Here is a 14593-nt window from a genome sequence, read left to right on the forward strand (position 1 = left end):
GTAGGAAACTGTTAGCAAGCGACTTTCTTTCAAATGCCGTAAAAAAAAAAAAAAAACGATTTATTTTATTTTGTTGCCTCATCGCGTGAGAGATTCGCGTGATCTTCCCGTGCCGCCGAGCATGCGAACTCGGTCGCTGTCCATAGCAGTGAGCGAAGATTGTGGAATCAAGGCTCCCGAGCACCGTCTATCGCCGTTTCAATCAGATCGGTGCGGTCGCATTGAAGTGAGCAAACGAGCAGGCCAGCAGATAAGGACGCACGTGCGCACTGCACAGGTCTTGACGGAACGCGGCGCGCCGTCAGGGAACGCGGCGACGCAATTCGGTCGGCGCTCCGGTGTTATCCAAAATTTTGCTCCCGACAGTACCTTCCAGGTGAACACAGAACGGGCTTAATTGAAAACGTTCTTCCGTATTCAAGACCGACGACCAGTTCGCGCTTTCCACTTTTCGCCCGCTTCCTCCTCTCCCTCCTACCCTTTCCGCCCACGCACGCCCCTCTTTTTTCCTTCTTTCCATCCTTCGCTTCCCTCGCCCGAAGGCGTGAAGAGGAGGGTCTTCTGCCTTGCAGAATCTCGAGTCTGGTCGTCGGCCTTTAAGGAACATAAGGCACATAAAGCACAGGCAGCTTGAGAAACGATGTACGTAGCGAGTCCCAGTCATCTAATCATTGCTCCAGAGCCAATATTATTGAGATTAGCCGATAAGAAGGCCGAAGAACAAATCACAAAGACAGGAGCGTGAACATAATAGGCTATTCTCTACATTTTATGGATGGGACACATACTTTTTAAAATAAATCTTCCACGAAATAAAAAAAATAGCGCAATATTTGCGCCGTTAGATGCAATTTAGTTGGAGGCCACTGCACGATATACGCCACGCCCACAGGTAAGTGGCCCCGCCCATTACTATTACATTGTCTTGGCTGCTCAGCTGAACACGCCATCCTAGTTTCTCCCTTTTGCGACATCCGGTACCTCTAGTCTCACGTCTCACAACGGCTGCTAGTCGTGCGAGCAGACGAGCGGCAGCCTCCCGGATCGTCTGCTATTTCACCACCGTCTATCGTCATCTGCAATGCACCTGAGACACGGACGCGAAGGCTGCGCGTCGGCGTCCGTTTCGCCTTCGTCCGTCTGCTATTTCGCCACCGTCTATCGTCATCTGCAATGCACCTGAGACACGGACGCGAAGGCTGCGCGTCGGCGTCCGTTTCGCCTTCGTCCGTCTGCTATTTCGCCACCGTCTGAAAACTTATGCAACACTAAGGAGACGCGACAATGAAATCGGCGTTCTAACGTTTCATCATGCACGAGCCACGGTCCAATACAAGCGTCTGTCAGCGTCTCTCAATATGCGGTAAAAGAGCGACCGAGAGGACTAAAAAATATCAAGGAAATAAATATGCACTACTTCTAGCTTTTTTGTTCTTGTTGTTATTTTCTTCGCTTGGCATCCGTGAGCAATGTGGTTGAGCGTTATGACGCACAATTGAAACCCGACCTAAAAATATTCGCTTCGGCAGGCCAGGTGCACTGCGAAACTTGAGAGCTACTTGCCTTTTATAGCGGAAACCTGGGAAAACTTTATGCTAGACGAACGCACAATTGGCTCCATCCGAATGGCTCGCAAATTCTTACCCCTAGGCATCTTTTCGAAATTGAAACCATGGTTACAATCACGACGGTGGCACAATTCTTAGAGCAGCGGAGCTGCTTTTACGGGAACCCCCATCTTTATTCAGCATCAACTTGCGTAAAGAAACAAACTATGCCAGATGAGGCAACATAGTTGACGTGGGACGCTAAGCGTAGACCAGTCCAGCTACGGACCCAAGCACCTGCACAGCGCTTTCGAAGTCACGTATACTTGCGACAGTTGTTTGCCGCCGACTAGGTCGGTCGAGAAGATCGTTCTTTGAACACCGCAGTGAACGAAGAACGACTCGCACTCATAAAAATGAAGTAGCTCAACGCGCGTAGCTCGTTGGGACGCCGCAAACGCCTGCAGCCATGTTTGTTATCGTCTGAGGTCGAAGCGAAAAGTCAATCTCGGGATATTTTTGAAAACAATAATGGATCTATTTAAATTGTTTATTTCGCCAACATAAAAATATTATCAATATAAATTCTATTACGCACGGACAGAAAATTCCACAAGGAACACTTCACACGTCAATCATTTCTGCGATCAACAAGTGGCGAGAAAAGGTGTTTAGTTTTCGAAGCATCTGCCGGGGGCTTAAGCAGTGCTGCCCACACCTAAACTGCGTCTAACGTAGTAAATATTGATACCAGTGTTTTAAGAGCAAAAATTAAAAAAATAATATGTTTCTCATTTATGCCCTTTAAGAAAAACTATTTTACTTCATTGTCTCTTTGTCTCTTTTAACTTGCATTGACTATAGACCAACTCAACTCTCTGATTTCACACCACAGTGGAACGCTGCTCTTGGCTCTACGAACACGCAGAGGCTTCACCTCACGCTCATCTGGTTTCTGCGCACGTGAAATGCCACAGAACACGGAGGGAGCTATTCACGGTGAACAACAAAAAAATACTAGCAAAAAAAAAAAAAAAAACTACAAATACAATTTTAAAAAAAATTGTGCGCAATGAGAGGTCTTTTTTTCTCGCTCATTGTCATTGTGCGCATTGCCCTTTTTTTAATCGTATTCTAATATTTGTTATTCACTGGAATCCTTCTGTTGTTCGCTGTTATTGGCCGCCTCGGTGTTCTGCGGGAAAGTGAACTACCAGAGTTTTCTAGTTCTCACTCTCAGCTCGTATTCTGTACCAATGCTGCGTCAACGTTGGGTTTAATGACGTGCTACACACTCTACTTTAAGGAGCTCTTGAAGGTGTACTGCCCTGCGAAACACTTTAAACACAAATTATGAGTTTTTTTTAAAATTCAGTTCAGTATCATTCGTTAATGGCGTGCAGTCACAGTGACAATACGTCTATTACTATTCCCGCTAACGTCACAATGTACTAATCGCCGTTCTTATTGAGTGAGATGGTTAAAATTCTAACGCCCTACATAGAATCCAGGATTTAGTATTTCTTAAACTTTTTTAAAATTTTCTTTTGTGAATACGCTTACTCCCGCTTCTATAGTACTTATTCTCAAGAAAAAAATATAATAATGATGATGATGATAAGAACAATGACTGGTGTTTCGAGCGTATCGCTTTGCAGTATGCATTCAGGGACATTTGAAAGTCCCTGAATGCATTGTGCACGCAGTTCGGGAGGGTTTGCCTTTCAGCAAAAACTCACCATTGAGCAACACGATTTATCTACTACTAACAAGGCCCGCTTACTCTCCCCTTGACGTCACACTAAAAAGGTCTGATAACGGGCAGCGCGGTTGTTGACTTGCTCTCCATTTCACGCTTTGTGTCATACTCGCGTGATGCTATGCGGAGAGAAAGTCGTCTGCTTCTTGTGCAGGAGTTCCGGTGACGTCAGAAAGACGCCGAGCTTTGATTGAAGGATAGTGGGTAGGCCTCAAAGCAAGCTACCCTGAGGTCTACCCACTGTCATTGATTCGGAATCTATCAGAGCTCGGAGTTTTGACGTTACCACAACCTTTGCAAAAAAAAGCAGACGAACTTGCCCTCCACATTGCACTACCAGTAGCCAGCGTTGCGCGGATAACTTCTGTGACGTTGTTGCTGTGGAAAGGGAGAAAAGTGCAAAAGCCCTTATATACGTTTACTGGCAACTTAATGAATGCGAGGCGTGGCTTCTGATGTTTGTCTTTCTTGCTCGGTAATTAGGCCTGAATCTGTATAACTGACTGTCGTCACACTAACTGTGGTTAAGAACGCCCGTGTAACTAGGTATAACTCGTGTTCAATCAGTTAGGAGACGAGCTCGAGCCAAACGCGGACGCGGCACTCGTAACCAGTCCCTGTCCAGCGATGTCTTCCGGTCGGTGACGCAAAAATTTTAGCGGAACGGCCTTGTTAACAAAAGAGTGGCGGTTGTGCCGGAAGTATATGGTTCAGCACATTCCGGAAGTGACGTACTGTGCACGGTGACTTTGACGACTTTGCTGAGGCCCTGTCCGATCCCGTTGGATGCCTGACAGAGGAAGAACCCGGCGTCCTCTTCCTTGGCGTCGTTGATGGCCAAGGACCCGTTCTCGAAGACTTGGACGTGGGCGCTGCTCACCACCGGCTTGAAGTCGCGGGCCGCGTCGCCTGCATCGGCACGATACCCCGAGCTTCGGTGACTTGCACCTCCATGCACGTTGGTGTTATGCAAATATTCTTCTCATGAAGCTTGTGTTTTTCTGTTCAGGACAGACCCAATTGTTTTTTTTTTTTTGCTATTTACCGCAAACACGAAATCCTAGTTATGTCTGAGAGATACCTGCCGAATATTTACCCAATCATATATATAAGTGAGTAAAAATATGAATTTATTTTTATTAAAGGATTGCCTACTTTGGCCGAATTATTCAGAGGCGCGAGAGGTATAAGTTAGGTTAGGCTACGACTCCGTTTTGTCCTTCGACTCGTTTGCGCTGTTTTAATCGTCAATATGCATTACAGACTTGCCGAAGTTTTCACCCTACTGCTATAGGGTAAGGGACCAAAAAAAGTTGTCGGGATAGGTGATGACTTAAAAATTATATCAGATGAAGGGTCCCAGATATTGTTATGTAATTCTCCAGTAAGTTGAAGATAATTTTTATGTGTACTGGTTACCCTATAAAGGAAATCATCACTGTAAGTAGAAAGAACGAAAACTTAACAGTGGGTTTAGCTTAATATACAGCTGGCTAATTTCGGCAAGAGTTGTTTATCAGACTTGGCAATCAAAGGTATGGTTTTTCGGCTATTTAGAGTACACGATTATTTTTTAACACTATATGCGACATCCAGAAACCATATTATATTTTATTTTGCCTAAATAGAACAACGGTTCACAATGAAATAAGGTAAAAAAATTTTCAAGGGCATGCTATTATCATCGTAGTTGCACTGCACGGTCAGGCCTGTTGCCTTTTTCTTGAACAACGAAAATCACCAAATGAAGAGAAATGTAAACCTGTTTATATTGAAATAGGGCCTAAATTATTGATTGAAACCAAAAGCTGTGTATTTTTAGCGGAACTGATTTTAAAATATATGTCATTATTTTATGCGCGCGCAGAAGTGCAACTCAAGTCTGCACTTAAATTTGTTTTCTCAGAAAGGTGGGGATTTGCTTTTTTTTTTAAATAAGCAAAATAAAAAATAAAAGCGCTTTAAGCTCGGCATAAAAGCTTGCTCGACGGTGCTTTCCGTCATTATGCAAAGTTCGATAAAATATTGAAAGAAAAACACCACTGCAACTCGCCATGAAGTTAGCTCGCGGTTAAAAGATAAAGAACACGGTTTTCCTAATTATCTCTTGATACATATCTACGCACACAGGTCCGAAACATGCACCAACACAGGCACACACAGATACACGTGAACACACCCAGATGAACACATTGAAAAAATCATAGCGGCACAAAAATTTGTTGTGTTTTTTAATGTTTTTAACGCCGATGGAATACACCTTCTTACCTCCTTCGGGTTGTGGGTAGCCTTGCGTAAAAACAATATCTAAAAAAAAGCGTTATTTAAAAATTTCATTGAAACAACGGCTTGCACTCGATCTTAAGAAACTTTATCATTAAAATTTCGATACATATAAGCAAACTTTTTACATAATCGCTATAATGAACTATCACACAATGGGGGTATGTGAGAATAAAATGAGCGTCAATAAAAATTGCCTCGACATTGGAAGGTATCAATGATTTAGAATAAGTATTTTCTTTTTTAGTGCTAGTGTGCATGCTTGGGTGCATTCACGTGGTGTGTCGCACTGCTCATTGCAACTTAACTTGACATACCCTCGCTTACAAACAATCAGATAAAGGTTGGAATCTCCCAATGTAGAGCCTGATCGTTAAGCACCTTTTTTGCGCCACACTCTCATGGATCGTAACCGCCTTCTCGCATTTATAGCCGCAATAACTAACACTGCCAGCTTTAAAATTTAAATTACTAATTTCCCATGAAATGTTTCATACGTGGTTTGTATTTTTGTCTTTTCACTTCGAAGTCATATTTTTCTATTACATTAAATATTATGTTGTGTACACGCGGTGTGTCGCTCTCTTATTGCAACTTAATTTGACATACCACCGCGTAAAAACAACCAGCTAATAGTAGGAATCTACAATTGTAGAGCCTGATCGTCAAGCATCTTTTTTGCACCACACTCTCATGGATCATAATCGCCTTCTCGAATTCCTGGCCGCAATAACTAACACTATCAACTTTAAAATTTAAACTACTACTTTCCCATAAAATGTTTCATACAGGGTTTGTATTTTGCCGTCTCTCTTCAAAGTTTGTGGGAACCATCGGGTTCCCTCTATCCCTATCCAGGCCTAGCTTCAAGCAGGCCGTGGGAGTCGTCGTCACCAATGGCGTCGGCCTCCCGGATACAAGGAACCACGAGGCCGAATTCCCCGAAGGGGCCGGCTCTCCCTTGCCCATTTTGGGTGAACGCGCCTTCGGCACACCCTTCAGAGTTATAATGGACGCGACTGCTAGTGGCCTCCCCGGGCGCGTCCATTCTCCGAGGCTACATAAGCTGGCTGCGAAGGTGGGCCAGGGGCTCTCGTCGGCGGAGGCCCTGGCTCTACGGAGCTCGGTTTTTCTTTGTGGGCCTCCGACTTCCCGTGAATCTGTCTAATGCGGCAGCGCGGGAAACCGACCGGGTGATACTGGCAATTGAGCCAGCGCCCAGACTTTTCGTTGTCTAAGAGCGAAGCGTGTTGGCATTGCAGTCAATAAACACGTCTTTATCCGAACCCGAGGAACCTTCTTTGTGTTTCTAAGTGGTAACCCCCAAAGGGGAAATCCCACAAGTTATACTTCTATATTATGCTAAATATTATGTTTGTTCCTGCGATGTATTCTATCACTAAGAGAGCAAATAAAGACATATTTTAATTTTGGTTTTTATTTGAAAACCATAAAATCTCGAACCAAACGTCCTACCCCCAAAGATCGCCAGCTCATATTTGTTTCCTTTCATTTCAGTGCAATGGGCAAATGTTTATTGGGGGTGTTTCAGGCTTGCGCTCACTAGCCAGCTATACGCACTGACAACTTAAGAGATGCGGGGCGTGGCGAGTCGCGACCATGTAATTACCGCCTTCCGACCAATGAGATAACGATGTAAACGAATAAGGACGAAAGGAAAAAAAAATCCCGCAGCAAGAAGCGTGAACGTAAAAGACCACGCGCAGCGTTTCTCAAATTGTCGGTGACTCCCGTATGAAAAGCAAAACTCGCTTACCCTCTGCTTTCGTCCAACGAATTCGAGGCATTGGGAAACCATCCGCTTCGCAGTCAATGACGGCGCTCCTGCCTTTCACGACGGACGTTTCGGAAGGCTCGATGATCCATTGCGGAGGCACTGGACAAACGAAACCAACGTTAGGACCATTTCGTACGTTGTCCCCGACAAGTATTTGTCCCATCCACTTTCCGGACAGAGCACTCGCACTATCAGTCACGGAGGAAGTCAACGGATACACCAACTCAATTCTCTGACGTGACGAAACTGCGGTAACGCTGCTGTCGGCTCTGCGCATGCGCAGATGCTTCCCTTTTCTCGGATCCGGTTTTCGCACATGCGCGCTGCAAACACTAGCTTGTTTGTCCGATGCGTGTTGGTGATGTCACACTAGGCGTGACAGCATTACTCATAATTACGCCAAATGTGTGAAGCCTCTCTGTCTGCCAGACATATGCAGGAATGACACAATTCACTGATGCATTAGGTGAATGAAATACGAGGAATTGATTATCTCAGACAGCCGTGTACATCGGTTTTAAGAACCGTTGGAAGACAATATGATCATATATAAAAGGTCGTACAATGTTTTTCTATTCGCAAATGTTTTAACATTAATTTCTAGAGAAATAGTCAGGCAAACGTGTCGTGAGAAACTAAAGATAAGAGCCGAAAAAAAAAAAGAAAAATTAAAAGAAAATATTTAGATGCATGCGCCACTGAGCTGCGGTGAGATTGAACATCCCGTTTTTACCTGATCTTTTTTAATTTTAAATTTCTCCATATTTCTCTTCGTAAAGGCGAGAAAAAAAAAAAACAAAAAAAACCGGAGGGTGTGTACGTTTTTTTTTTTTTTATTTCCCAGCAAGGCTAGGATAATGTTGCGAGATTCTCAGAGGCACTAATATTTAATGTGGAATTTCAGGTTTATAATTTATCTTTCATTTTCTTTAGCCCTCTTATAAATCGACATTATTTGAGCCTTATTTTTTAAGGTTTGGTTTATAAACCAGGCTACGTTGGTTAAGTATGGTGTTGTAATAAATTGCACATGTAGCACGCAGCACTGTCAAATCTTCTGGAGTGAGAGCTAATCTAAAACTAAAACTTGGATACACTGATAATATATTGATGTTGAATAGACAGCTTACACATCGTGTTGAATATTGTATGAGTCAGTTGTTGCACAGTAGATCGCTAAAACGGGGATATTAGCACCGAGTACAAGTGAAAATCAATGGATGTATAGTAAATAGCCGAAACTGGAACATTCGAGTTCGCTGTATATAGCCAACTTATTTTGACTCTAAAAGTCACAATCAGTTGGTGTGGAGATGACAGCTCAAATTAAAACATTCGTGTGGACCATGGATTCAATCAGCTGATGCGTAACATATGGATAAAACTGTGTTGTCCAAAGCCAACCTGTGTTGGCTTTGGACACGATCAGTTGGTGTATATAAAAAGACAGTTCAAACTGGAGCATTCATGTACTAGAGTCACACTCATTTGGCGTATAGCAGATAGTTTAAATTTAAACCTACCTCGTGACTATAGTCACAATCACTTGATGTATAAAAGACAGCTAGAATTGAAACGTTTGTGTTTACTATAGGAACAGTCATTTAGTGCTTAAAAAACCGCTCGAACCGGAACATTCGCGGTGACTGTACGTACACTCGCAACCTGTCGATGTATAAAATGCAGCCTAAACAAATACATTCGTGTCTACCATACATAATAGTCAAGGTCACTTGATGTATATTATTCAGCTCAAACTTGAAAGCTCATGTTGACTACAGTCAACATGCCCTGCAATTGTCACGAGCAGAAAACCCGGGTGGTCTATCCAGGTAACTCACCGTGAATTATCATGACGGCCGAGTGGCTGACGGTACCAGCCTCGTTGGCGGCCACGCAGGTGTAGTTGCCTCGGTAGTCAAGCCGAAGGGACTTGAAGAGCAGCGTGGACGAATAGTCGGACACGGTGTTGACCAGGATACCGGCCGTACCGGGGTTCGAGGCTGTGATTGGCTGGTCGTCCTTGAACCACGTGATATTGATGGGCAGGTCTCCGCTGATCACGGTGCACATCACCGACGACCGCTGTCCCTCCCTCAGGGACGACGGGTAGCTGAAGGGCTCTATGGTCGGCTTCACTGTTGCGGCAATTTCAGAAAGAGCGGGACAAGAAGCGCTTTGTTAAGCAATCCTCCTAGGGTGGGGTCCTTCAGCATAAAACAAACAGAAAACATTAACAACCAGAGGTTGTGCTTGATGCTTCAATGGGGACGCTTATATTGTCCATGATTCTGCGCAAGAATTAGCTGGACCTTTTTTAGGGTTCTAGCGTTTACAAGTTATAATTGATACAATTATTTCTTCTTTTTTTTATATCCGATCGTCAGTTAAACGCTCTTCGAAAATTAAACTAAGCGAGTCATTTTTTCCCGCCTAAAAAGCCACAAGCAAGGGGAGCAAGTGAATCACGAGAGTGAATGAAGTAACTGGCAACATTGTGAGAGAACAGAGAATAAACAGCGGGATTGAAGAGAGGCTGAAGAAAGCTGGGGAAGGAAGCTAAACAATTAAAGGAGCGACTATAAAAGAGATTATGAAGAGAGGGAGTGAACGATGCGAATAACAAGTGAAGGAAGTGGGCGAAAAAAAATTAGCAACTTAAAGGGGCACTGACACCCCAAAGGTCGTATTTATTTTTATTGTCTAAAAGGATGCAAGTTGCAGTCATAGACACGCAAAAAAAAAACGCATCGCGAAAAAAAATTTTCCCGCGCGCGCGCGCGCCTTTTTATTTTTGGCGTTTGATTTTCCCGCCTCTCGCCTCCTCGCTTCTTTTGATCGGTGACGTCAAAAATCAGGAAATTTTGAAGCTTCGTAGGTGACATCTCTATAACATTTAATAACGGCAATCGTAAAACATGTTTTTTAACGCAATTGCGAACGCACTACGGCCCTTCTTTTTGAAATACCAAAAATCGGGAGTTCGTTGTGGTGCCGTCTCCTGGATTTGTATCCTCCAACGGAAAACAGGCGACACCGCTCAAAACCGGTCCGCCGCAACGCCACCGCTCACTCCTTTCCTCCTCGCTTTGGGTCGCCATGGCAACAGCAGGGAGTGGTGACAGGAAAGGGGACTCTCAGGTCTCCGCGATTTTTGACGTCAAGGCACCGGCGCCGATCGCGCGGGAACTTCGAATTCGGCATTTGGAAATTGTTTTTTTACTTCACAAATACTGAATTCCCAAATTTCAAATTTTGAAGGTAATGTCCCGGCATCGTTTTCAATCGTTTCGGATAATAAAAAAAAATATGATTTTGATGTTTCAGTGCCCCTTTAATGTCACTAGATGGAGTAGAGCGTGTCTGAACGGGGTGGCTGACAGGAGCTCGAGGAAAAAGCGAATAAAAGGTGCCAGTAAAAGAAATTGGAACAAGCAAATAAATAAGGAAATTGAAAGGAGCTTAAGACAAAAGTTAGCGAAGAGAGTAGCGTGAAGTGAGTAGGGTGACTGACGAGTGCAAGCGAAGAGAGATGGTGGGGAACTCGAGTGCAGGAAATGAGCGAAGTGAGGAAGCGAAGGGACGTGGAGGACGAAAATTAGTGAATGGAGAGGCTGGACGGGTGTGTGAAAGGCGCTGCCGATGGGAGCTATTTGTGGCAGAAATTGTGAAGGGAGTGATCGGTCACATATAGGGAAGAAAATGAGTAGGGTGGGATGGTCACCTTTGACGGTGATGTAGATGGTGTTCTGGGCGCTGTGTCCCTCTCTGTCCTTGGCGACACAGCTGTACGGTCCCTCGTCAGTGGCCCTCTCCACGTGGTGCACCTCCAGGGTGCCGTTGTCGTGCACCTTCTGCCGGTGGTTGTACGGCAGGCGGACTCCCTCTGGGAGGACCACGCACAATTAAAAGCGCTGCAGGTTTCCGGAAAACGTTATGAAAAGTAATGCGTGTCCAATATTTTATAAGAAATAAGCAATTTAAGCCGGCAGAAATGCGTTTAAATACGGTGGCGTTTTACTTATCTTTTAATCGAACTTTGGACTAATCCAGATATAAGTTGGGTAACAAAAAGCTGCTAAATTTTTCAGGTGACTTTGAAAAAGCGTAAATATTCAAAAGAAAATGAAGTTCATAAATAGGACGCGTATGTTATAAATTAAACTAGTCCTCCCCCCCCTTCCCCCCTTTTTGTCACAAAACAAATTGAGCAGTATTTACATTCCGACACTCAGTTTAGATTTCGAAACACGCCTCTATTTAGAGTAGTCAACCCCGAACTACCTATATAGTTAGTCAGTCACAGGTTAAGAAAAGTGTTCTGGCTGAGGAGGGGGAAGCAGACGGAATGCTGAAGAAAGGAGGAGGTTTCCTCCTCTCCTCTCAAGCATTCCGTTCGCTTCCTCCTCACCTGCCCTCTTTTTCCTCGAAAACTTTTTTAACCTGTAACTGACTATAGAAATGTTTTGTTTTCTAACCTCCAATAATGTCGCAGCGTAAATATTTCGCAAAAACGTTTTTGGAGTGAATGTTATTTTTTTTCCGTGAAATTCATGTCATATCCAGATATTTAAAAAAAAAAAAATGTTCTGAAGAGTGAGTTCGATGCCTATTTAAAATCTCAACATTAGAGTGCTAAGTTATAAATCAATTTTTACAGAGCAGGACATGTTCTTTGCTTGTGCTATTCACATTGTTGGAAGTTTAATGTGCCGAAGGGAAATAGGGGAAGCCGCATAACATGTAGAATTATGCCCATATTATTGGCTTTCTGGGGATTTTCTTCTTTCTTATATTCTACAGAGCTCACCTCGTTCCCAGTTGATGGATTCAAGGGGGTACCCGGCCACCGGACATCTTAACTTGATGATTTCCCCGGCGACAACCGTCAAGTTTCGCATAGGTCTCACCACAGGTCGTCCTAGAACAGGGGAGGTTAGTATAGATGAGAAAATTCTGCCCATAAACAAAGTCAAGAACTTAAACACGCGTGTGCGCTGGCGGGTGGTGCTTAAACTCAAAGGGAAAGCCTGGCATCCCAAATATACACTGCGGTGCTTACTTGGTATTTTTTGTGTTGCCTTGTTTGGCTTGTGACAGTCATGATTTTACATTACGTGAAAATTCCCCTTTTATGTATGCCTTGAAACATAACAAACAACAACAAAAAACATACATCACAAGGGTATTCACAGGTTGGTTTGACCTTTGTACTTTCATAGATCTTGTTCAGTTGTGCTAACATGGTTAGCACAAACAAGCGATCGACGTTGTTTTTTCTTGAACTTGTACTATCGAAATGTTGTCACTAAAACGCTCAGTGTGGTGGGAAGTGCTTATTTGGGGCAATAACCTAAGCAGTAATACGTGGTGCCCGTGAACTCTATTTTGCAGTAACCTTTGAAAACACCTCGATGTCGTGTTCTCACTTAGAGTCGCGCAGTGTTCATTTGTGCTGTTCTTCTGGTCATTACGAAAAAAAAGCCAACCGAAATTTTTCACTTGTTCCCAGGTCTCCAGCACCCTCTTGCCTTGTTAACGGTTGTGTTGATAAGTTATTGCGAAATAAAAAGAAAATGAAAAAAATAAGGATAATATATTTTTACCTCGACAAATTGATAAAATTTTACTTGAGAAAAATGCAACTTCCTAAACCATACGGCATTAACGTGAATTCCGACTCTTTGAACACACCTCCGGGATGGAAGATATGTCTAATGAGGAATAGGCAGATTATATTGTTGAGCGACTGTCCAGAAAGACAAGCGCATTCCTTCTTGGATATAGCAGTGCTATAGTACATTGCCTCGTGGTAGATTAGAGCGCACCTGAAGCTAGGATTCGATAGAATTTATCAAACAACGCCAAAAAGCCCGACGTCACTGCGCTCGCCGTTTCTCTGTACGTATGTCATCAATGGCTCAACCAAACACACGTAGAGAATTTGTTTTGTCATGGCACCTTTAGTCACTGCATTTTTGCTCGCGTACCTTCTAACCTTTGACTTCTACCGGACTTAAGGTGAAACGAAGTATAGATGTAGGGGCGAAGTATACGTACAAAGGCGTGACACATAGAACGGAAATTTTGCTTTTTCACAGGAATGTAAAAGTACGCAAATGCCCTAGTTCGGTAACGACCTATCCACTAACCTAGAAGGAAAGAGGCGAACATTGTGTGGTGTGTGACTCCAGGCTGTTTTTCTTATGTAGTTGTTGCGTTCATTTTCGGAGCGCAGCTCTTAGGCGCGCGTTTCCGGCTTGAGCGGCGTCGCCGTTGTCGTCGGCGTCGGCGTCGCCGTCGGCGCAACTGCGCGTAACCCTCGTAACCATCGTGAGGGTTACGAGGATTAGTTACCCTGAAAAGGGTTACCCTCACGAGGGTCACGAGGGTTATGAGAGTTACCCTCGCGAGGGTCACGAGAGTTACCCTCACAAGGGTTACAAGGGTTACCCTCACGAGGGTTACCCTCACGAGTGTCACGATGGTTACCCTCACGAGGGTCACGAGGGTTACCACACAAGGGTCCGTATGGTTACCCTCACGAGGGTCACGAGGGTTACCCTCACGAGGGTCATGAGGGTTACCCTCACGAGGGTCATGAGGGTTACCCTGACGAGGGTTATGAGGGTTTTCCCGAGGTCACGTGGCCCCCTTAGGTCACGTGACCCTTCTGAGGTCACGTGGCCCTCCTCAGGTCGCGTGACGACCTGATGTCACGTGACCCCTCCGAGGTCACGTGACCTCAGGGAGCCACCTATTTCTCAGTACCCTCCCATCCTATCCCTCAGTACCCTTCCATCCTCCTCCTCAAAAACTGCGCTCTAATCCGGCGTTACAGGGAGTTATAAACGGCTTTCATTTTTCTATCCTCTCTAATAGAGTTCATTCATTGCCGATTTTCGCGAAATATCTGTAGAGAAATCGACCACATATGCGGTGTTCAATTATCCGAGGAAGTGACTTCAGAATGTTCAACAGATTTTCATGATCGTCATAAATTAAGACGTGTTATGGTGAACGAAAGCGCATCTAAGCAATATACTGCTAAGTATTGTTAGGGATACATTTGAGATAGTCGCTTTATCACGACATGCATGGGGTCAGTTTGAATATGGGCATAGTACAGCTGTGTGCAGTACGTTAGCTTTTTACAGCGAAGCTGCGTATGACTCGTTGGTCGTTCTTTTTTTGTGTCCGTCGACA

General features: G+C 44.2%; 1 protein-coding gene across 1 annotated transcript in view; it reads right to left on the reverse strand.

Annotated features, from left to right (window-relative positions):
* The window catches only part of LOC115319483 (Down syndrome cell adhesion molecule homolog), a 194265-nt gene that overhangs the window by 65858 nt on the left and 113814 nt on the right, over positions 1–14593 (reverse strand). The window contains exons 6-10 of the mRNA XM_040213140.1: positions 12198–12308; positions 11112–11273; positions 9229–9525; positions 7367–7486; positions 4042–4215 (exon numbers count right to left, since the gene is read on the reverse strand). Coding sequence (XP_040069074.1) covers positions 4042–4215; positions 7367–7486; positions 9229–9525; positions 11112–11273; positions 12198–12308 — 864 coding nt within the window. The remainder of the gene's footprint in view (positions 1–4041; positions 4216–7366; positions 7487–9228; positions 9526–11111; positions 11274–12197; positions 12309–14593) is intronic.

Source organism: Ixodes scapularis, unplaced genomic scaffold (genome assembly GCF_016920785.2).
Source record: "Ixodes scapularis isolate PalLabHiFi unplaced genomic scaffold, ASM1692078v2 PGA_scaffold7__128_contigs__length_106722199, whole genome shotgun sequence".
Lineage (NCBI taxonomy): Eukaryota > Metazoa > Arthropoda > Arachnida > Ixodida > Ixodidae > Ixodes > Ixodes scapularis.